The 21841-nt window shown below is 39.3% G+C and overlaps 1 protein-coding gene across 24 annotated transcripts in view; it reads left to right on the top strand.

Moving 5' to 3' along the window:
* Phactr4 (phosphatase and actin regulator 4) overlaps nt 1-21841 on the top strand; it is a 90761-nt gene that overhangs the window by 58981 nt on the left and 9939 nt on the right. For 13 of the 24 annotated variants that reach the window (XM_074080830.1, XM_074080814.1, XM_074080827.1 and 10 more), the window contains 7 exons: nt 1649-1822; nt 3175-3255; nt 5351-5518; nt 6902-7294; nt 11823-12423; nt 13039-13226; nt 14367-14520. In XM_074080830.1, the coding sequence (XP_073936931.1) occupies nt 1681-1822; nt 3175-3255; nt 5351-5518; nt 6902-7294; nt 11823-12423; nt 13039-13226; nt 14367-14520 (1727 nt within the window). In that variant the 5' untranslated portion in view covers nt 1649-1680. Of the gene's footprint in view, nt 1-780; nt 809-1648; nt 1823-3174; nt 3256-5350; nt 5519-6901; nt 7295-11822; nt 12424-13038; nt 13227-14366; nt 14521-21841 lie in introns of all 24 variants that reach the window. The other 11 variants (XM_074080824.1, XM_074080825.1, XM_074080809.1 and 8 more) reach the window with 2 other exon arrangements.

The following is a 21841-nucleotide window of genomic DNA, read 5'->3' as shown; positions in this document are numbered from 1 at the left end:
AAAAAAAAAAGTATTAAAACATTAGTACTTACAGATTGTATACTTTCTCTCTCTCTCTCTCTCTCTCTCTCTCTCTCTCTCTCTCTCTTTCTCTCTTTCTCTCTCTCTCTTTTTTTTTTTGACATCCTGGGGCTTGGGCTTAAACTTGGGGGCTTTACCTTGAGCCACTCCACCAGCCCTATTTTTGTGAAGGGTTTTTTGAGATAGGGTCTTGCGGAACTATTTGCCCGGATCGCTCCGAACTTCTATTCTCCTGATCTCTTGTCTCCTGAGCTAGGATTATGGGCGTGAGTCACCAGCACCTGGCTCTCTTTGTTTTTTGATGGGACTGGAGTGTATATTTTCTCTTATGAAACACAATCTGCAGGGCTAGAAGCATGGCTTATGTGGTAGAGCATTTGCTCCTAGCAAGCATGAGGCCCTAAGTTCAAACCCTAGTCTGGGAGGGGGGGAATATATATATATAATAATATATATATATAATAAACAGATATAGGTGGCGAACACCTATAATATCAGCACTCAAGAGGCTAAAACAAAGAGATCATAAGTTCAAGGCCAGCCTAGGCTATATAGTGAGACACTATCTGAAACAAAAACCAAAACTCTACAGTATTAAAAGGAGATAATTTTTTAGTGTATTATACCCCTTTCCTTCAAAAGGCTTTATTTGCTTTTAATATAATAAAATATGTATTCCTTGATGAATTTCTTTAAAATAGCATTTCCACTTTAATTACAGAAGTTATTCCACATAACTCTTTTTTTCTTCCCCTCTAGACTTCTCCAGAAAACCCTGGGACAGTAGGTGGAGTGCAAAGCTGTATTGTGTTGCCTTCCTGCTTTTTGTTGTTGCCTTCCTGCTTTTTTTTTTTTTAATTTCTGTCTCCTTGGCTGCTCCTTTCTCTGCCATTAACATTAGCTAACTAACTAAACTCTGCATGTGTTGTCATTAGTAGGGTCTTGTGGCCTTTCATTTCAGTCCTGTACATACATGTATTGTGTTAATGTTTCATGTCAAGTTAATGTTTCATGTCAATCAGGATTGCACAATAGTCAGACTAGAATCTCACTTCTGCTCTCCCAAATATTTCCCTCCATTTTAAAATACCTACTTTCTACTGTGTCCCTACCCCCACCTCAGTCACCTTACAATACAACAAAACTACCTGAGTCCTTTTTGCAAAGGCAGTAAATCTGATAAATAGACACAAGTAAGATATCAGCACTTGAGGAGTTACCCCTCCCTGAACTATCTAAATCCTGAAAAGGGCAGGAAGAGGATAATGTTTATGAGTCACTCACTAATAGTGGAATTCCTTGCTTTAGTGATCAAAGCACTCATACACATTCAGAAGACATCCAGATTGTGTATGTGTGTGTGTTTGAAAGATTTTTGACCTGAATCTGATCATTTCACTGAATGTTACCCTAAAATGATGTTAGCTTGGTTTGGTTCCTTTTAGTAATGTATCTGTTACGAATATTGATGTTTGGAGTCCATGTGATATCAGGAGTCTGACTGTCTGCATGATTGTTTATCATTGCTCTGCTCCTGTCTAACTACCACAGGAAGAGAGGGGAAGTTTTAGAGATTATGCTGAAATAAATGAGCTGTTCCCTTCCCTTTCTTCTCTCTATGTAACAGAGGAAGCAGACCAGCCTACTGGAGACCCAGGCATGCTCATGGACAGTGTGGAAGTGGGAGACACAACACCTCCCACCAAAAGAAAGAGCAAGTTCTCAGGCTTTGGCAAGATCTTCAAGCCCTGGAAATGGAGGAAAAAAAAAAGTAGCGATAAATTCAAAGAGACATCAGAAGGTGAGAGACTAAGATTTAAATATGGGTTCCGAATTACAGAATTCCCTACTTTAGAAGCACCTTTTTCATCTCTTCCCAAGCTCTAGCCCCCTACTTGAAGAATTGAATATTTTAGAATTTAAACAGATAGTCATTCTCTGAGCCTTATATTTGATAGCCTCATTCCTAGGTTTATATTTTGATGGGATTAAAATCTGTTCAGTGGTTGAGCTGGGCACAGTGGTATATGTTGTACTCTCAGTACACTCTTCTAATCCCAGCACTCAGAAGGCAGAGCAGGAGAATCTTGGGTTAAACAGTAGGCTGGGTTATGTAGCATGAGACTGTCTCATTTTTTTTTTTTTTTTTTTTTAAAGCTGGGTGTTGGTGGCTCGCACCTGTAATCTTAGCTTCTTGGTTGCTTTTTTTTGGTTTTTTTTGGTGGTTCTGGGGCTTGAACTCAGGGCCTTGCACTTGCTAGACAGTCACTCTACCACTTGAACCATGCCCCCAGCTCCCAATCTTAGTACTTGGGAAACTGAGATCAGGAGGATTGCATTATAGGCCAGCTGGGGGGACATAATTCCTGAAACCCCATTGCAAAAATAGCCAGAGTAAAATGGACCAGAGGTGTTGACTGAAGCAGTAGAATGCCTGTTTTGCAAGTGCAAAGCCCTGAATTCAAACCTCAGTTCCATCAAAAATCTATTTAATGGTGCTGAGCACCGGTGGTCACATCTATAATCCAAGCTATTCAGGAGCAGAGATCTGGAGGAGCATGGTTCAAAGCCAGCCAAGGCAAATAATTCACAAGACTCTATCTCAAAAATATCCAACAACAAAATAAAAGGGCTGGTGGAGTGGCTCAAGTGGTAGAGTGCATGCCTAGCAAGTACAAGGCCCTGACTTCATAATACTGCCAAAAAAACAAATTCTGCAATGTAGCAGATATAAGATGCTTCTTTTCTACTTTGCCCACTTTCCATTAACACAAAGTTTATTCATAAAACCTTTATTACTGAAATTTCAGCTAAACTACAGTTATGCCTCCCTCTGGAAATAATACTTTCCCAAATAGCAAAGGCTATAAAAGAAATTAAGGGGTTTGTTGTTTGTTTTTTGTTTTCATTGCTGGGGATGGAGCCCAGGACCTCAAATATGATAGGTAAGCATTCTACCCCTGACCTACATCCTCAGTCTCAGAAAATAACTTTTTATATCTGAAGTTAGTTTTCCTTTAGTTTCTCTTCTTTCATAGGCATACAAGAAATTTGAACAACTTTATATTTTTACCTATGGATTTAAAATGCTAAGAATAATGTTGACCTTTCAAGTGACATATTTCTGAGTGCTGTTTTCCAATTCAATGTTAGTTTTAGAGCGAAAAATATCTATGCGAAAACCAAGAGAAGAGCTGGTTAAAAGAGGGGTTCTGTTGGAAGACCCTGAGCAGGGTGAGTTTCACATAAATAGCATATGCCTGTCTCTGTGCACTTGGCTTTGATTGGGTCTAACTAGGCCTTTGATTTTTTTTTCCTCTGTTTTGATATTTCTAAAGTTATGCTGTAAGTTCACTCTTCTTTTCCAGGTGTGTGGCTTAGGTTTTTAATCCTAAACTAGAATGTCTGGTAAAGGATCCTTGGGCAAACATTTCTGTGTCTCTGCACATCCTCAGCTTTGTGCCAGCTGCAGTAGTGGCTGTTACTTCCTTTGTTTGATTAACTTTGTCTCTATGTCCATACTGTTGCCCTGATCTTCTTTTTGTCACCAAGATCTTGTTTTGATATTTCAACACTTATTGATGGTTTAATAATGTCAGGACTTTGTCCAGTCTATGACTTTTATGAAGCAGTTTTATTGTAACTGTAAAACTCTAATACCATACATTGATTGTATTTCATTTCATTAAGTAGCAACTTACTACTTTTGCATAGCTTTTGTCATCTTGCTCCCTCCATTTTAAAAATAAAAAGTGGTTGTTAAATCAGTTTAGCATTAGAAGTACATTTGCACTTACTCCTTATTGCCTTAGACGCTTTAGTATTTTTAGCTTAAACACCACCTCCTGTTGAGACTGCCTGAAGAATTACACTCTCTAATCTCCTAGTAAGAGGTAATGGTGATTGGTCAGGGTGAGAAGGACTTGTCTGTAAGAACTCAATGGACTAACTCAATAAAATGTCAAGAGACATTTGATAATGATATTACTGAAAGTATCTCACTATAGGAAGTAAAGAAGAGAAAAATAACTAGCTCCAGTTCTCATGACACTAGGAGATGAGACGGTGCTTTTAGTCTCTCAGTTCAGTATTTTCAGCTTTGTCTTCCAAAAGAGTCTAGGAACTGGGAATGTTTGTCTAATTGCTAAGTGAAGGAATTTCATCTACAATTTTCACAACAGTGGGTGGTCATTACAGGTTTTTCCACAGCTTCCAGCCTAGTGATCATTCTTTCAGTTGGTCTGTAAGAAATTGTCATGTATGTCATGTTTACCCTTGATCTGTCCATTAGTTCCACTCTTTGCTCTCCACTTCTACTGCCCTCAGTCACCCATTGCTATCTGTCATGTACATTGGATCAGCTTATTATTGTTTTCCCTGTCCCAACCACTTCCTGTCTATTGTCAATCCATCCTCAGAACTTTCAGAGCTAAACTTCAGTAAGATAGATCAGATTGCTGTGTGCTGGTGGCTCACACCTGTAATCCTAGCTATTCAGGAGGCAGAGATCAGGAGAATTATGGTTTGAAGGCAGCCCAGGCAGATAGTTCCAAGAGACCCTATCTCAAAAAAACCCTTCACAAAAATAAAAAATAAAGGGTGGAGTGGCTCAAGGTGTAGGCCTAATACCGCAAAAAAAAAAAAAAAAAAACAGATCATGCCCTTGTACTACTTCCAATTCTTTGGATTCTTGATTCCTATAGAATTAATTTTCAGCTCCTTTACATGATGCTTGGATCCCTCATAGCCTGGTTCTTACTTGGCTTCCTCATTCTACCTGTAACTGTTTCTTATGTACATCTATTCTCCTCCCAGACCACATTAACTGCCAGTCCTCTATATATGATTTCACACCCTTATATATAAGAAGGCTTCTTTTAAAGAAGCCTACCACATAAGTGGTACTACCACGCTGGTGTGGTAGGCTTCTGCACTTCTTGTAGAGTCCAGTTTAGATGCCACTTTCTATGAAGCTTTACCAAACAAATTCCTACTCCATAGTTGTTTTCTTCATTCCTTACCATAGCCCTTCACTCAGTATAGCTCTTAACATTTAACATTGTAATTACTTACATATAATAAGTTTGTGATATTCATCTTATTCATGTAATAAGGTATTTGGAATATGATAGGCAATAACATTGTTTATTGGAAAAAGAAATTACTTATTTCCATTATTACTGGAAGAATCCAGATAATCTAGATCTAAATAATAAGCTAAAACAGGAAGAAGGAGGCAAAAGGATAGGACAGGTTAGACACCACCAGCTCTTCTCCCTGTCTGACCATGTCAGTGCCATCAGTTACCTCTTCCTTTTTCTTTTTGCAGGTGGTGAGGATCCAGGGAAGTTGAGCCATGCTATGTTAAAGAATGGCCATACCACCCACATAGGGAGTACCAGATCATCTAGTCCAGTCCCAATAGAAGAAGAGCCAGTAAGAATATCAAGTCTTAGGGATCCTATTACAGATGAGGAGGACCCAAAGAAACAACTAGGTAATACTGGTTTGTTTGTTACTTTTTACTTTTTAAATTTTTATTTATATATTTGTTTGTTTGTTTGTTTGAGACTAGGTCTCACTCCGTAGCCAGGCTGATCTTAGACTTATGATCTTTCTTCTTCAGCCTCCCTGGTGCTGGGGTGATAGGCATTTGCACTATACCTGGCTAAGACTAGATTTTTGGGTTTAAAAGCCATGGACCATTCATTCTCATTTACCTCAGGGTTATAAGAGAATAGGAAGAAATAAAATCCAGGGAAATTTATGTTCTTTAGAAACTAATTACCTACTAGCAACTTTAAGTGGAATCCTCAAACCTCTCATTTTTGCATTCACAAAATACCTAAATTTGTGGAGTTTTTGTTGTTTTGGGGGTTTTTTGTTGCTGTTGTTTTTTATTTGGTTGGACTGGGGTTTGAACTCTGGGCTTTACGCTTGCAAAGCAGCACTCTAAATTTGTGATTCTTGTGGTCTTGTTTTGGGGGTGAGGGGCCAGCAATGGGGTATGAACTCAAGACCTCACACTTGCTGGGCAGTCACTCTGCCTCTTAAACCACTCCTCCAGCTAAATTTGTGATTCTTAAATAGGAAAAGAATGTTAAATATCGCTTCCTGTAGGATTTTTTTTTTGGTAATGTGTTTTATTGTAAGATACTCTCTTTTTGTTTTCTTTTGGTTCTGGTTTGACTTCAGGGCCTTGTGTTTTCTAGGTAGGTACTGTAGGACTTCCCATACTCCTTTTGCTGTACCCAAGTGAAAATTTTTTTTTTCTTTTTTTGGGTGACAATACTGGAGTTTATCTATAGTGGGGTTTGAACTCTGGGCCTCACATTTGCTAGGCAAGAACTCTACCACGTGAGCCATTCCACCAACCCTTTTTTGTGTTGGGTCTTTTCAAGATAGTGTCTGGAGAACTGTTTGCCCGGGCTGGCTTCAAACCATGATTCTCCTGATCTCTGACTCCCAAGTAGCTAAGAGTACAGGTCTGAGCCACCAGCTAGACAGCTGCTTTACCTACCACTCAAGGTACTTCCCCAGCAGCACTGGGGTTTGAATTCAGGACCTTGCACTACACTTGTTAGACAGATAATCTACTACTTGAGCTATGCCTCCAGCCCTCCCCAAGAAATTTTGGTGCACCTCCTCAGTAGCCTGGCTCTTGTATGAAGATCACTACTGTAATGAGCCTTTCATTGAGCTTCTTTTACTGACAGTCTTTTAAGTATCTTGAGGGTGGCAAATGTTGTGAATTATAGTCAATAACCTGAACTATAAATTAAATAATCTGTGCAGTTGACCATTAATTCATAGCTATATTAGCTTTTTCAGTCTCTCGTTATTCTGTCTTCCCTTTTAAATCATATCTTCTATTACACAGGCTCAACTGGAAGCTGGCCTAATTCTGAAGCAGAGTCTGTTTCTGAGAATGTACCCAAACAACCTTTACTCCCCCCAAAAAGACCCTTATCCTCTTCTCATGAAGCAAGTGAAGGGCAAGCAAAGGATGTTACTTCTGGCAGCATGGCAAGGTCCATCTCTTCCACCTCCGCCTCCTCCACCACCATAGCACCTGCTGCCACCACTGCTGCCACAAACCTAGCAAAGACTGTTAATTCCTTTGTCACCCCTTCCCCAGCACCAAGGACTGTGCCTGCTGCTTCTGCCAGCACTAACACTACTGCTACCCCGAGCCTTACTCATATGGTCCCTGCCAAGCAGCCCCCAGTTCCTCCCCCTAAACCAGCTCACAGAAATAGCATACCTGTCATTGGTAAGTCTTCGGGCTTTTGTGTTTTGGGGTTGTTTTAGTTTTAGAAGATTATTTTATTGAATAAGTAACTCAATATTGACTTGATCTATGAAATAGTTTTCCATATCTTGTCCCTTTAAATAGCTTCCATTTAGAGAAAAGTTTTTTAAATGAGAAAGATGACAATGAATATAACATCACTAAAATTAAGATCCAATTTGGGAGGATTAAAGCCTACTTTCCTGTAGTAGTGTTTCAGAACACTATATACACTATATAGTTAGAGGATTGGATATGTAAAAACCATAACAGATTTTACTTGCATGGAATTATCTGTGGCACTTACTGAGAACATTTTAAAAATCCCACAACTTATAATGGGACAGACAAGACCTCAAATAAAAAGTTGGGGTTTATAATAAAAAATCTACTTTCATCTACCAATGCCTTCCTTAAGCATAAACAAGTCTAGAAGATTACAAAGATGATTTTATGCCTGTATAACCGTGACTCAGTGCCTGACATAGTATTTTCATGAGAACTGCAGAAGGTATTCTTTAAATTGTTCTGATAAAATCATGTTTTATCTTGAGAGAGTTAAGAATGCTACTCTTACATTAAAGTAAGTGGTAGTAAAGAAAGCAGGGAAGTTGATCAGTCCATTTTTATACATTAGCAAATTTTTTGCATTTACCTAAAGTCTTATTTAGGTCTATTTTCTTTACATAAATGATGCCATCTTAGAGGAATTTTCAAGAAAAGGAAGAGAAGAGGGAAAGCTAATGAGTGCTTCAGCATTCAATAAAATGGAGTTTTTCAGGAAAAATGGAGTTTTTCGGGTTATTACTGCTTAAAGTTCTTGTTATTGAGTGAGTAATGAATAAAAAATACACTCATTAAAAATCTAATACCCCCAAGTTGGGTGGAGTAACTAAACCTGAAAAACAGGCTTAGAATATATTATATGACAGGTTGGAGTAGCTTGATAACAGGATGAAGATTATTATTGTTATCACTACTTTGGGTGGTTAATGTCATGTTGACTTCTCTCTGAGGAACATGAGGAGCTTGCATGTACTTATTTTCAAAACCACCTTTTGCTGTAGGAAACCGATTTTATCTGTATAGATAGGGCAATTATAACATGAAGATGTTATGACAAGGTTATAGTCAGTGAGAGACAGAAGCTCTGCTCTCAGGTCCAAACCTCTGTTATCTATACTGGTGTCAAGACTGATGTGCTCATCAGGATCACCATTAGGCTTAGCAAAATGCAGATGGCTGTGCCCTGTTCCTAGAGTTCTGGGCTTTTGGTGATGGTGGTGGTGATTTTGGTATTGGGGCTTGAATTTAGAGCTTTGCACTTTCTAGGCAAGTGCTCTTCCACTTGAGCCACAATCCAACCCCCTCCAGTTTCTGGTTACAGTAAGTCCAAGATAGGGCCTGAGAGTCTACATTTGTAATGGAGTCACAGGTGAGGAGGAGGATGTAGACCAGAGACCACATGTTGAGGGCTGTTTGTTACACCAGTGGTTCTTCCGCCCTTTTCAGGTTATAGCAACAGGTAGCTATAACAGTAGCTTGAGCTAAACTTTAGCGGCCACTCCCAGCCTTAGCTAAGTAGCCCACAGCAGCAGGATTTGAGACTGAAGAACCAACATCAGTCCATGATGGGTACTCAGCAACAGAAAAATAGGACAGTCACAGAATTTTTATTAAACTTAAACAGATTTCATTTGAAGGACTAAATCTTCTTCTGAAACTATGACCTTTCTTATTCTTTGGTGCAAAAATGACATTTCTTTTTTTTTCCTGCCCCTACTGCCACTGTGGACCCTCCCCTCGGGCACATACTCCACCAAAATGGCAGTTCTTTCACAAGCGGATTGCGATCATAAATGGTTAACTTAATTTCAGTCCTCATTTGGAAATCTTTAAAAATGACAACTTGAAACAAAAAATAAGTAAATAAAAATAAGGAAAAAAATGACAGCTTGAGGTTGGTCAAGAATTTTTTTTAGTTGGGAGCTGGCAGAGTAGCCCCAAGTGATAATGTGATTGCCTAGCAGGCATGAGGGAGTCCCTGAATTCAATCCCCCAGTACTGCCAAAACAAGAATTTTTTTTTTTTTTTGTAGTACTTAAACTCAGGTCCTACACCTTGAGCCACACTACCGGCCCTTTTATGTGAAGGGTATTTTCAAGATAGGGTCTCTCAAACTATTTGCCTAAGCTGGCTTCAAACCACGATCCTCCTAATCTCTGCCTTCTGAGTAGCTAGGATTACAGGCGAGAGCCACCGGTGCCTGGCCAAAAAAAGAATTTTTTAGAAGAATTATATTGGTCCTTAAATTCCAAAAGTTTGGAAACCACTGCTTGAGAAGTACTGCTATCTTCTCGTAGACATACCATGAAGTACCAGGACTAAGGAAGGACCACTACCGATAGTTGAGCAGGTGAAGGGAATTCACAACCTATCCCAGGAACACCTGGAATCTTTGTCACAGAACTACAATCAGGGCTGGGCATGTGAGACTCTCAAATAGTAATGTGCCTGCCTAGTATGCTCAAGGCCCTGAGTTCAAACCCCAGTACTACCAAAAAAAAAAAAAAAAAAACTACAACCAATAGTTGATGCTGCTGATTGGGTACAGGGTATATACCTGGTGTTCACTTTCTTGAGAGCTTGATGTATATGCCTTCCTAGGTTACCAAAGGCAACTTACCTTGTCAATTTAAAAGTTAAATACTCAACTAGTCTTATTAGGGTTGAGTTTTCTTGTAGATGGGATAGCTAACTGCTATTTTTAGAGAGGTGGCAAAAATCCAGACTTCCCCAAAAATGTCTCTTTTCATTGATCCTGAAATTTATCTTTTTTGTGTGTATGTATGCAGTGTTTTTCTAGTATGTCCTTTTAAAATTTACCTATGACAGATGATATTAAAACCCAAGATTAGCTAACCTTTTACTTTGGATGTCCCCTGATGGAATAAGATTTGGGGCAAGTAAAATTTTATTTTGGGGAAGCTTATGAGACCATTTGAGAACACTAGGTGGACTAAAATAAAGGATTTATTAGATGGTTAGAGGTTGATGGTCAAGAGAACTTCTCTAATTATTTTTGAAGGTTAGTTTCTATGTGATGATCACTTTTTTTTTAATTTTATTTTTTGTGGTACTGGAGATTGAACCCAGGGCCTCACAAATACCAAGTAAGCCTCCTACCACTTGAGTCATGCTCTGAGTCCTGTGATCCACTTCTTAAATATCATTTGGAGCAATCCAAAGAAGTAACTGCTGTGTCAATGTCTGAGTCATTATAGGCTTTGGGAACATCAATAGGGATATATACTGTTGTGATTCAAAGTGAGGGTATCTCATCTAAGAACATATATTGGGGATATTCTATGTACCAAACAATCTGCACAGCCCTGTGGATATGATTGTGGAGGTAAGGGTTGCTCTGCCATCAAGGAGCCCATATTGTAACAGGAAGTGAACATGAGCACAAAGGAACCATAAGAGGTATGTGCACAAATGAAGGTCAGAGAAGTGAGATCCAGAGATGGGAATAATAGTCTAGTAATCAAAAACTGGATACTAGCCGAGTCTCTGCCAGTTTGTTGTAGGCTTTTGGGCAAATTACGTAATGTCTGTGGTCTCCAGTTTTCTTTCTGAAAAATTTCTCCTGTCACCTTAGGAAAATCTGACGTGAAGGATAGAAAAGCACTTTAATTTCTTCAAAGGGCTTTGCATTTGCTATAAATATTCAAGATTTATTGACTATTTTTACTCAATTTTATTGACAGTTTTATAATACAAAGCTAATATATCTAGGCATCATTATCAGCATATGGTAAAAATGCTTGATTTTTTTCTTAAATTACAATCTGAATGTTTATTTTTCTTTTTCTTCCTAATTTATTTTTTTCTTGTGGTTCTAGGGATTGAACGAACAAGCAAGTGCTCTACCACTTGAGCCACAACCCCCCTCCCAGTCTTAAATTTCTTGTACAGAAGAACTTTCAGCTTTTATTTATTTATTTATCTATTTTTAGTAGGACTGGAGTTTGAACTCAGGGCTTCACACTTTGAAAGCAAGCACTTTACTTCTTGAGCCACTCTTCCAGTCCATTTTGGTCTGGTTGTTTTGGAAATCAGGTCTCACAAACTTTGCTTGGGATGGCCTGGAACTGCAGTCCTCCGATTCTCAGCCTCCCAAGTAGCTACAGGTGTGAGCTACCCAACACCTGACCACTTTCAGCTTTTTTGCTGTCTATTCATATTAACTTTATCTATATCAACATAAAGTTATCGTACTGATGAAATAAGATACTCATCAGTTTTCCTACACCTATTCATTAGTCCTTCTCTGTACTAAATATTAACTTTATTTCAGGATGAGATATATAGGGAATGGCAAAGACATGAAATTATATAATTTGCCTCAAAGATTAAGACTGAACTCAACTCTGATTTTAGTCCTGGACTGGCCCCTCAATGCATTGTAAAGCAATATTAAATTAAGGTGTTCCTCTCTCTTTTCCAGCTGAACTGTCTCAAGCAATAAACAGTGGCACATTGTTATCAAAGCCATCCCCACCCTTACCACCTAAGAGAGGCATTCCTTCAACCTTGGTGCCCTCCTCAGAGTCTGCTGTTGCCATCACCACAAAAGCACCGAGCGATCAAAGAGAGAGGAACATGTGCTCTGTGGGCTCTGAACCACTGCTGATGATCCCACCTTCCTCCCCATCACCCCCACTGCCTACTCACAGACCTCCAGAGCCCCCTCAGTCTCCTCCATTCCTTGCTAAGACTTTTCTTCAAGTTGTGCCAGAGGTTGAGTTTTTACCTTCTTCAGATCTACTCCATGAGGTTCCCCAGAAGGAAGATCAGAAAGAGGAAGTCCCCAAGAAGATATTGGACCAGAGTTTTGGGGAGCCCCATATACCCTCTAGGCTTCCCCCAGTCCCATTGCATATTCGAATTCAGCAAGCCCTGACTAGTCCCCTTCCCATGACTCCTCCCTTGGAGGGCTCTCATAGAGCTCATTCATTGCTCTTCGAGAACAGTGACAACTTTTCTGAGGACAGTAATACCCTGGGTCGGACCAGGTCACTTCCCATCACTATTGAAATGCTGAAAGTGTGAGTGCCTTTAAAACTTGCCTCTGGTTTCTTTCTCTTTACTCTGTTTCCCATTTGGAAAAATATACTTTGAAAATGTTAGTAAATTTAAAGTACAAAGAATATTCTGCCAAAAGGAGAAGTTCTAGAGTTCGGACTATTTACCCTACCGATTTCTGTAACTTTCTAGTTATTTTTTTAAATGAAGATTTCCATGATGACATAAAAATCACACACTTATGAACATAAAAATTAAAACCACTAGTTTTATATGATACAAAAGTAGCAGTGATGCTTAAGAGCCTTTGCCTTGTAGTAACATATTCCTGGATTCAAATCGTAGCTTTACCACTCCTGTGTAGAGGTTTACTTAGCCTTTCTGTGTTTTAATTATGTCATCTGTAAATGAGAGTTATATCTGTGAGAATGAAATTAGACAAATATTGGAAGGTACCAAAAAACAGCTCTAGATTTGAACCCAGAGCCCATTAGATTGATAGGTGCTAAAAAGATTGTAAAAGTTAAGGGAGGAATTTAAATTACTTTGTTAGTGGACTTTTCCATAGATATTTCAGTGCTTTGTCTTGCAAATCCCTGTTGTCTCTGAAAAGATAATTAATTGTGTTAATTTGTTAGTCCAGACGATGAAGAAGAAGAGGAGCAAACCTGCCCTTTGGCATTTGTTGAAGATGTGACATCTACCTCAGTCATTCCTAAACTACCACAGTGTCTGCAAGAGGAAGAGGAAGAGAAGGAGAGTGACTCAGATTCAGAGGGTCCCATTCAATACCGAGATGAAGAGGACGAAGATGAAAGCCATCAGAGTAAGAAAGGAAGGGAAAAGCAAAAGAAAAGTCTGTTAAAGATAAAGCTACTTTCTGGTCTTAGCAAGTTTAAGATGGATGTAAATAGATAGCCTCTTCCATCAAGTCATCTAGCTGTTATTAGAAACCACTGTAAAGGACTCCTTCTCCCTGCTATTATCCCTATGTTAAAGTAAGTCATAAGAGGGAGCCACAAAGATTGGGTCATTCAAATTTTTGTTTATTTTTTTATTTGAAAAACTGCTCACCCAGTTCAGTCCCAGAGCATGTGCTTAGAATGCACAGGGCCCTAGATTCAGTCTCCAGCACCAAATAATATGGAGTGGAGAAAAACTGGTACATTAGTTTAGTGGAACAGATGAAAGTAGTGTTTTCCTCCAATATAATTAACTTATAGGGGAAATATAAAACATGTTTATGTCAGAATAATAGAATCCTGTGTCATTAAAGTGGGAAAGCCGCTTTAAAATCACTTGTTAGCTTGGATTGGAGGTGTGGCTCATTGTTACAGTGCCTGTGTGAGGCCCTGAGTTCAAATCTCAATACCACAAAACAAAAAGAAAACACCCCATACATTAGCCAAGTGCAGTGGTACATGCAACTTGTCTCAGCTACTAGGGAGACTAAGGCAAAGGATCAGGAGTTCAAGGCCAGCCTGGTAGCATAGAAAGTCACCATCTCAAAGAAAGGAAGGGAGAGGGCAGAGGGGCTGGATGGAGGGCAAATTGTGTTAATATGACCGCTTTTACATTTTAATTCAGAGGACTGTTCCATACCTTGAGCTCTCCTGTAGCAACTCTTATTAAGGAGGAAAATTACAGGGCTGGTAGAAAAGAGAAGGTATCTTTTTGCCTATCTGAGCCCATCTGCCTGAAAAGATTTTTGGATATCTTCTGCTTTACTCCTTCCTGTGTGTTTTAAGTAGATTTTTTTTTCCCCCAACACTAAGGTTCAATCCAGGACCTCAGTGTTTGCTGAATAAGTGCTCCACCACTTGAGCTAAGCAACAATTTTGGCTCAATCATTTGAAGCCAAGTGAGAATCTTGAGAGTTATAGTCACTCAGACTCTTGCCTAGGTCCATGTGAGGTTGAACCTTTGGCTCTTGCTTCTACATTTTTTTTCTTCCTGTTGTGTAAAGGTGCTTTGGCGAACAAAGTGAAGAGGAAGGACACACTAGCAATGAAGTTGAGCCACAGATCCAGTGAACCAGAGTTGAACTTGAATTCTTGGCCTCATAAAAGCAAGGAGGAGTGGAATGAAATACGGCATCAGATTGGGAACACACTGATCCGGTAGGCCTTTGCTTAGATTAGCTGGATTTGCTTTGATTGTGCTGGTATGTATGTTACACGCTTACCTTGTGGTTGAGTATTTATCTTTTTTTTGTTTTTGTTTTGGTGGGCTGGGGTTTGAACTCAGGGTTTCATGCTTGCAAAGCAGGTGCTCTACTATTTGAGCCTCAGCAGTTCATTTTGCACTGGTTATTTTGGGGACCGGGTCTCAAAAACTATTTGCCCAGGCTAGCCTTGAACCATGGTCCTCCTGATCTCAGGCTCCCAAGTAGCTAGGATTAAGGTGTGAACCACCGGCACGTGGCTATTTATCCTTTTTCTCTTTTTTTGGTGGGGCTGGGGGTTTGAACTTACCCATGCTTGCAAAAGAGGCATTCTACCCCGTAAGCCACACCTCCAGTCCTTTTTGCTCTGGTTATTTTTTGGAGATGGGGTCTTGTGAACTATTTGCCCAAACTGGCCTTAAACCAGCCTCATAGGTAGCTAAGATTACAAATTCTTAAATTGAAATTTCAGAAGAGTTGTGAGAATATATTCCCTTCACCTAGTAGAGTGCTAACATTTCTATGTTTGCTTTATTAATAATTGTGCTCACTCTCTATATACATTCCTTTTTTTTTTTTTCCTGATCTATTTGAGAATAAATTACAAGCCAGTGCTTCAGAGGTGAGGCAGGAAGATTGTGAATTTGAGACCAGCCCAGGCTATATAGTAAGACCTTAGGGAGAGAGAGAGCGGGAGAAAGAGAGAGAATGAGAATGAGAATTAAAGATATTGTGATTCTTTACTCCTAAGTGCTTCAGTGTGTAATCTGTGAAGAAGAACATTCTCTTATCATATCCACAGCAAATTTAGCAAGTTAAAGAAATTGAACATCTCTGGGTGGGTGCCGGTGGCTCACACCTGTAATCTTAGTTACTCAGGAGGCAGAGATCAGGAGGATCGATCACAAAAAAAAGGGCTGATGGAGTGGCTCAAGGTGTAGGCCCTGAGTTCAAACCCCAGTACCAGGGGGAAAAAAAAAAAGAAATTTAACATCAATATAATACTTTTCTCTGCTATGCTTCCATATTTAATTTCACCAAGTCATCTCATGTCAGTTTCAGTTTTGGAATTTGTATGTTTTTTTGAGACAGGCTCATGTAGTATAGCCCAGGTTGGCTTTCAACTTACAATCTTCCTGCCTCAGCCTCCCTAGCATTGGTATTACAGGTGTGTATCACTGCATCCATTTCCCAGTAATATCTTTAATAGCAAGTTCCCCATCACTACTCCAAAGCTGGCTTCCAGTCTAAGATAACAAGTTATATTTAGTTGTCATATCTCTTCAGTCTTCTTTAATCTGTTTTATTTGTTTGTTTTCTTTTATGACATTTTTTAAGAATGTAGGCCACTTGCCAGGTGCCAGTGGCTCATGTCTATAATTCTTGCTATTCAGGAGGCAGAGATCAGGAGGATCACAGTTTGAAGCCAGCCCAAGCAAATAGTTCATGAGACCCTATCTCAAAAAACTCTTCACAAAAAAGTGCTGGTAGAGTGGCTCAAGGTGAAGGCCCTGAGTTCAAGCCATAGTACTGCAATAAATAAATAAATAAATAAAAGAATGTAGGCCACTTACTTTGAAATTTGAATTTGTCTGATTTTTTCCTCATGATAGGATTTTGGTTATTTATTTTCATCTATTCTCATTTAATTGTCTTCATCCCATGTCATCCCCTCCCTCTGCTCCATGAGAGCAGGGAACTTTTCTGTCTTGTCCACTATTAATATTCACAATGCCTGAGTACAGGCTTTTTTTTTTTTTTAACTGTACTCAGGTTTGTACTCAGGGTCTTGCACTTGCTAGGCAGGTGCTCTACTACTTGAACCATGCCCCCACTCCAGGAATACACACTTCTATAGCTTTAGTCACTATCGAGAAAAACCTAAAATAATCCTCTCTTTTATCAAAATAAAATTTGCAATGTACTAAGGGTCTACTTAGTATTTTAAATTCTTGGAGCTCTAACGTTTGCTCACCTGAACTTGACTGCTACCTGCTCTACATCTATGGGCTCTACTGAATTGAGTAAACTTTACTGTGAAACGGTATAATTGATAATGATGTGAAACTTAAAGATACAATTGCTGTTGAACACAGAACTAGTTTATAAGAGTAGTAACTGCTATTCATTGCTCTGAGGAAGATAGAAAAGACAGAAGTAGGAGTAACTTCTTTAATCAATGTCTAACCTATAAATTTTAATTCTGTTGCATCTCTTCTGTTCCTACAAATGCATTTAGTATACGGTTAAGTAAAAATAAATACATGTTAATTATATTGTATTTAGATAATTACAGCTAAAAATTGTCAGGGTGATTAGTGGTAGATCATCTGCCTATCAGGCACAAAGCTTTGAGCTCAAACCTTAGTACCACCAAAAAAAAAAAAAAAGTCATTCATAAGCCCATACTGATAAACCAAGATTTAACAGACTTTTTCTGTAAAGGGCCAAATTATAAATACTTTATGACTTGCCTGCCAGTTACAGTCTCTTTTCTTTTTGCAGTGCTGAGGATGGAACCCAGGGTCTTGGACGTACTAGGCAAACACTCTACCACAAAGCTATACTCCTAGCCCTTGTCATTTATTGTTTTTTGAACAACCTTTAAAAATGTAAAAATGGGCAGCCTGGTGGTAGGACTGAAATGGTAGAACACTTCCTAGCATGTCCACGAAGTCCTAGGTTCTGTTCCCAGTACCAAAAGAAATAAAAAGTAAAAATAGGGCTGGGAGATGTTATCCAAGAGTTGATATTGTATAATTAATTGAATCATAACCCTATTATTGAATATTTGCCTTTAATTTTGGGCTACTCTAAGTTAGACATCCTCAAGCTTTAGCATTCATATGGCAGACCTGAATCACCTGACAGACTTCTACTTTTTGGTACTACTTTTTGGTTGTACTGGGATTTGAATTCCCAGCCTCACGCTTGCTAGGGAGGCACTCTACCACTTTAGGCAGTCTTTAAAAAAAAAAAAAAAAAAAAAAAAGGTAGGGGGAGGGGGACTAGAGGCTTGGCTCAAGTGGTAGAGTGCCTGCCTTGCAAGTGTGAAGCCCGAAGTTCAAACCCCAGTCCCCACCAAAAGAAAAAAAAAAAGTGGTTTCCACACCCAGATTTTTTTAGCCTTGAAGTGGAGCCTTATAGTTTCTGTTTCTTGCTGGTCTTGGGACCACTTTGAGAACCATTGTTCTAAGTAAAAGTCTTTTTTTGTTTGTTTGTTGGGTTTTTTTGTTGTTTTTTTTTTTTTTTGGCAGTACTGGGGTTTGAAATCAGGGCCTCATGTTTGCTAGGCAAGTGCTCTACCACTCAAGCCACTCTACGAGCCTTTTTGTGTTGAGTATTTTTAAGATAAGGTCTCATAAACTATTTGCCTAGGCTGGCTTCAAACCCCAATCCTCCTGATCTCTGCATCCGAGTAATTAGGATTGCAGGCGTAAGCCACTGGTGCTTGGCCCCCATCTCCATTTTTGTGGTAAATTATTAAATAGTCAGTATTTGTGGTCACATATATTCCTCCTAAATTATTGCTTTTCATGGTAAAATTATCTCCACTACTCCAACTAATGGAAGACTATCATCCACTTCGTATGAAGGACAGCGTTGTTATTGCTTGATTCCCAGTATTACATACCTTTATTAGAGAGTTCAGAAACAACAGGGCCTTGCTCAATCTAATCAGCCTCAGGAAAAGGGTGACTACTATGGCTTCTGCCAGATCTCATGTCTTTTCAGCTTTTTTTTTTTTTTTTCTTTTTTTCACCATACTGGGGTTTGAACTCAGTCTACACCTTTAGCTACTCCACCAGCCGTGTGTGTGTGTGTGTGTGTGTGTGTGTGTGTGTGTGTGTGTGTGTGTGTGTTAGGTTTTTTCGAGATAGTATCTTGAGAATTATTTGCCTGGCCTGGCTTCGAACCTTGATCCTCCTGAGTAGCTAGGATTACAGGCATGAGCCACCAGCCTGACCCTCTTACCTTTCTTAGGAGTGGCAAATTACATTTGTTATTAATCCGATAATTTATTCCTTGATTTTGTGAATAGGTGATCCAGAAGTCTAGAGAAACAAACTGAACTGTACCCTCTTCCCTTCCTTTGGAATCTAGTTGCCAAGAATTTGTAACTATCATTAGCCAAGATGGCAGTTGTGCAGAACTATGGCCTTCTCAACGTATCAGCAAGAAAACATCAGGATTTGGAATTAGTTAAGAATGAAGAAGACCTTAGAGCTAGGAATGTAGGTATCTCAGTGGTAGAGCACTTACCTAAGGCCAAGTTCAATCCCTAAGTACTACAAACAAACAAACCACAGAATAGAGGGATATTTTGCAAATCACATATCTGATAGAGATACTCTATCTAGAATATGAAGAATTTTCAAACCTGAATTTTAAAAAAGGCCAGGTGTAATGGTTCAAGCTTATAATCCTAGCTACTGGGGAGAGAGATCAGGAGGATTAAGGTTGGAGGTTAGCTGGAGAAAAAATATCGCAGGACCCCCATCTCAACTAATAAAAGCTGGATTCAGTGGTGTGCACCCGACATTCCAGTTAAACACAAAACATAAATAGGAAGATCATGGACCAGGCCAGCCCAGGCATAAAGTGAGACCCTATCTCAAAAATAATCAAAGCAAACTGGGTGCTGGTGACTCATACCTGTAATCCTAGCTACTCAGGAGACTGAGATCAGGAGGGTTCAAAGCAAGCCAGCAAATAGTCTCCCTATCTCAAAAGTACTCATCAAATTAAAAAAAAAAAATTGCTCATCACAGAAAAGGCTGGTGGAGTGGCTCAAGCGGAAAAGCGCCTCCCTCGCAAGCACATGATCCTGAATTCAACCTCCAGTACCACACACACACACACACACACACACAAAAATACTGGGTATGGAAGTATATACACCTGTAATCCTAGCACTAGGAAGGCTGAGGTAGGAATATCAAGAATTGGAAGTCCGCTTGGAATATACATAGTGAAATCCTATCTGAAAACAAACAAACAGGGCTGGAAACAAGCTCAATGGGTAGAGATCTTACCTAACATGCATGAAGCCATGTGTTCAATCCTAAGCACCACCAATAAAAAAGAAAAAAAAACGAAAGCCAGAAGATACAAACAGACACATCACCAAAAGGCATACAATGGTGAATGAGCCACATGGAAAGATACTTAACATCTTTAGCTATTAGGGAAATGCAAGTTAAAACCTCATGAAGAACACACACATGCATATGACAGCAGATCTATGAAAATGTGCTCAGCATCATTAGTCATCAAGGAAACAAAATCAACCTCACACCTGTTAGGATGGCTGTTACCTACAAAACAAAAGCCCAAGTGTTGGCAAGGATATGAAGAAATTGCAACCCATATAAACTGTTGGTAGGAAGGCAAAATTGTACAGCCCATATGCAAAACAACTATGCAAGCTCCTCAAAAAATTAAAAATAGTTGACATGTTGACTCATGCCTGTAATTCTAGCACTCCAGAAGCAGACACAGGATTACACATTCAAGCACAGCCTGGACCTACATACGGAGACCCTGTCTCCAAGTACATAGAATTTTGTACTACCTGAGGTTTGAGGATAAGGGAAGACTATTCTGTTTTGGTAAGAATACTTAACATGTGATCTTATCTTTCTTGACAGATTTTTTTTTTTCTTCTGTTTTTGGTGGTACTAGGGTTTTAACTCAGGGCCTCATGTTTGCTAGGTAAGCTCCCTTCCACTTGAGTCACTCCACAAGACTCTTAACAGATTTTTAGGAATATAATACAGTATTGTTAAGTATAAACACAATGTTGTTCAAAAGCTCTGTAGAAATTAGTCATCACGCATAAACCTCTTTCTCCCCCTCCTCAACACCTCCACTCCATTTTTGCTCTGGTTTTTTTGGAGATGGGCTTTCTCAAACTATTTGCCTGACTGGCCTTGGATCTCGTTTTTGAGACAGGATCTCACTATGTAGCCCAGGCTATTGTGGAATTTGTCCTCAAACCTGACATATTCCTGCCTCAACCTCTTAAGCAAGTTTACAGACGTTTACTACCACACCTGACTAAAACTAACCAAGTTTAAGGATTGGCAATAGCAAGAGTTGCTGAGGATGAGGAGACACTACACTCTCATGTAGTACTGATAGGAATGTCAAACAGTACTTTAGAAAAACAATTTGATGGTTTCTTTCAAAATTAAATGTAGATGTAAATATCCAGCTACTCCATCCGCTGATATTTGTAATAGCCAAAACTGGAAACAGCCCAAATACTCATCGATAGGCAAATGGATTAACAGTTTGTGGGATATTCATGCAGTGACATAGTACTCAGTACAGAATGAACTATTTGTAATGTTACAACTTGGTAGATTTCAATAATTATGTTGAGTGAAAGAACTTAGATTTAAAAAACAAAAACTTTATATAATATTTTTGCAATATATTATATATGTATATATTTTTTTCTTTTTTATTTTTGGTGGTACTGGGGTTTGAATTGAGGGCCTCATGTTTGCTAGGCAGGAGCTCTACCACTTGAGCCATTCTGCCAACCCTAGTTTATGTAAAATTTTATAGAATACGTAGTTAAGAAAACAGACCAGTGTTCACATTAGGTTATAGAGGGTGAGATTCTAAATGGCCATGAGGAAATGAGATAGAGTTTATAACTGGTAGAATTGTGTCCTTCACAAACGTATATTCCAGTCCTAACTCCCAGTACCTGTTAATGGGACCTCATTTGGAGGTAGGGTCTTTTCTGATGTACTCAAGATGGAATTATTCTGAATTAAAGTGGGCTCTAATCCCATGACTGGTGTCCTTATAAGGAGGAAATTGGGCACAGACACAAATAGGAACATCACTACGTGATGACACTGGCAGAAATTGGAATGTATCTTTAAGCCAAGGAGAATCCAAAATTGTTGGCAGCCACCAGGAGCAGCTCACAGAGAGCCATGGAATAGACCAGATTTTCCAGAAGGAGACCAGTATTACCAGCATCTTGATTTTGGACCTCTTGCCTCTAGAGCTGAGATAATAAATTTCTGGGGACTTTTTTTGTGGTGGTGGTTGTGCTGCTGCTGCTGGAGATATAACCCAGGGCCTTGTGCATGCTAGACACAAACTACCACTTGAGTCATGTCCACAGCCCAAGTTTCTGGGAATTTTGGTGGTGCTGGTATTTGAACTCAAGACCTCGTGCTTGCTAGGCAGGCTCTGTATGACTTGAGCCACACCCCCAGCCCAGGAATCTGTGTTTTTAACTAAATCTTCTG

This window comes from Castor canadensis, chromosome 7 (genome assembly GCF_047511655.1).
Source record: "Castor canadensis chromosome 7, mCasCan1.hap1v2, whole genome shotgun sequence".
Classification (NCBI taxonomy): Eukaryota; Metazoa; Chordata; class Mammalia; order Rodentia; family Castoridae; genus Castor; species Castor canadensis.
This window is presented reverse-complemented; position numbering and strand designations above follow the sequence as displayed.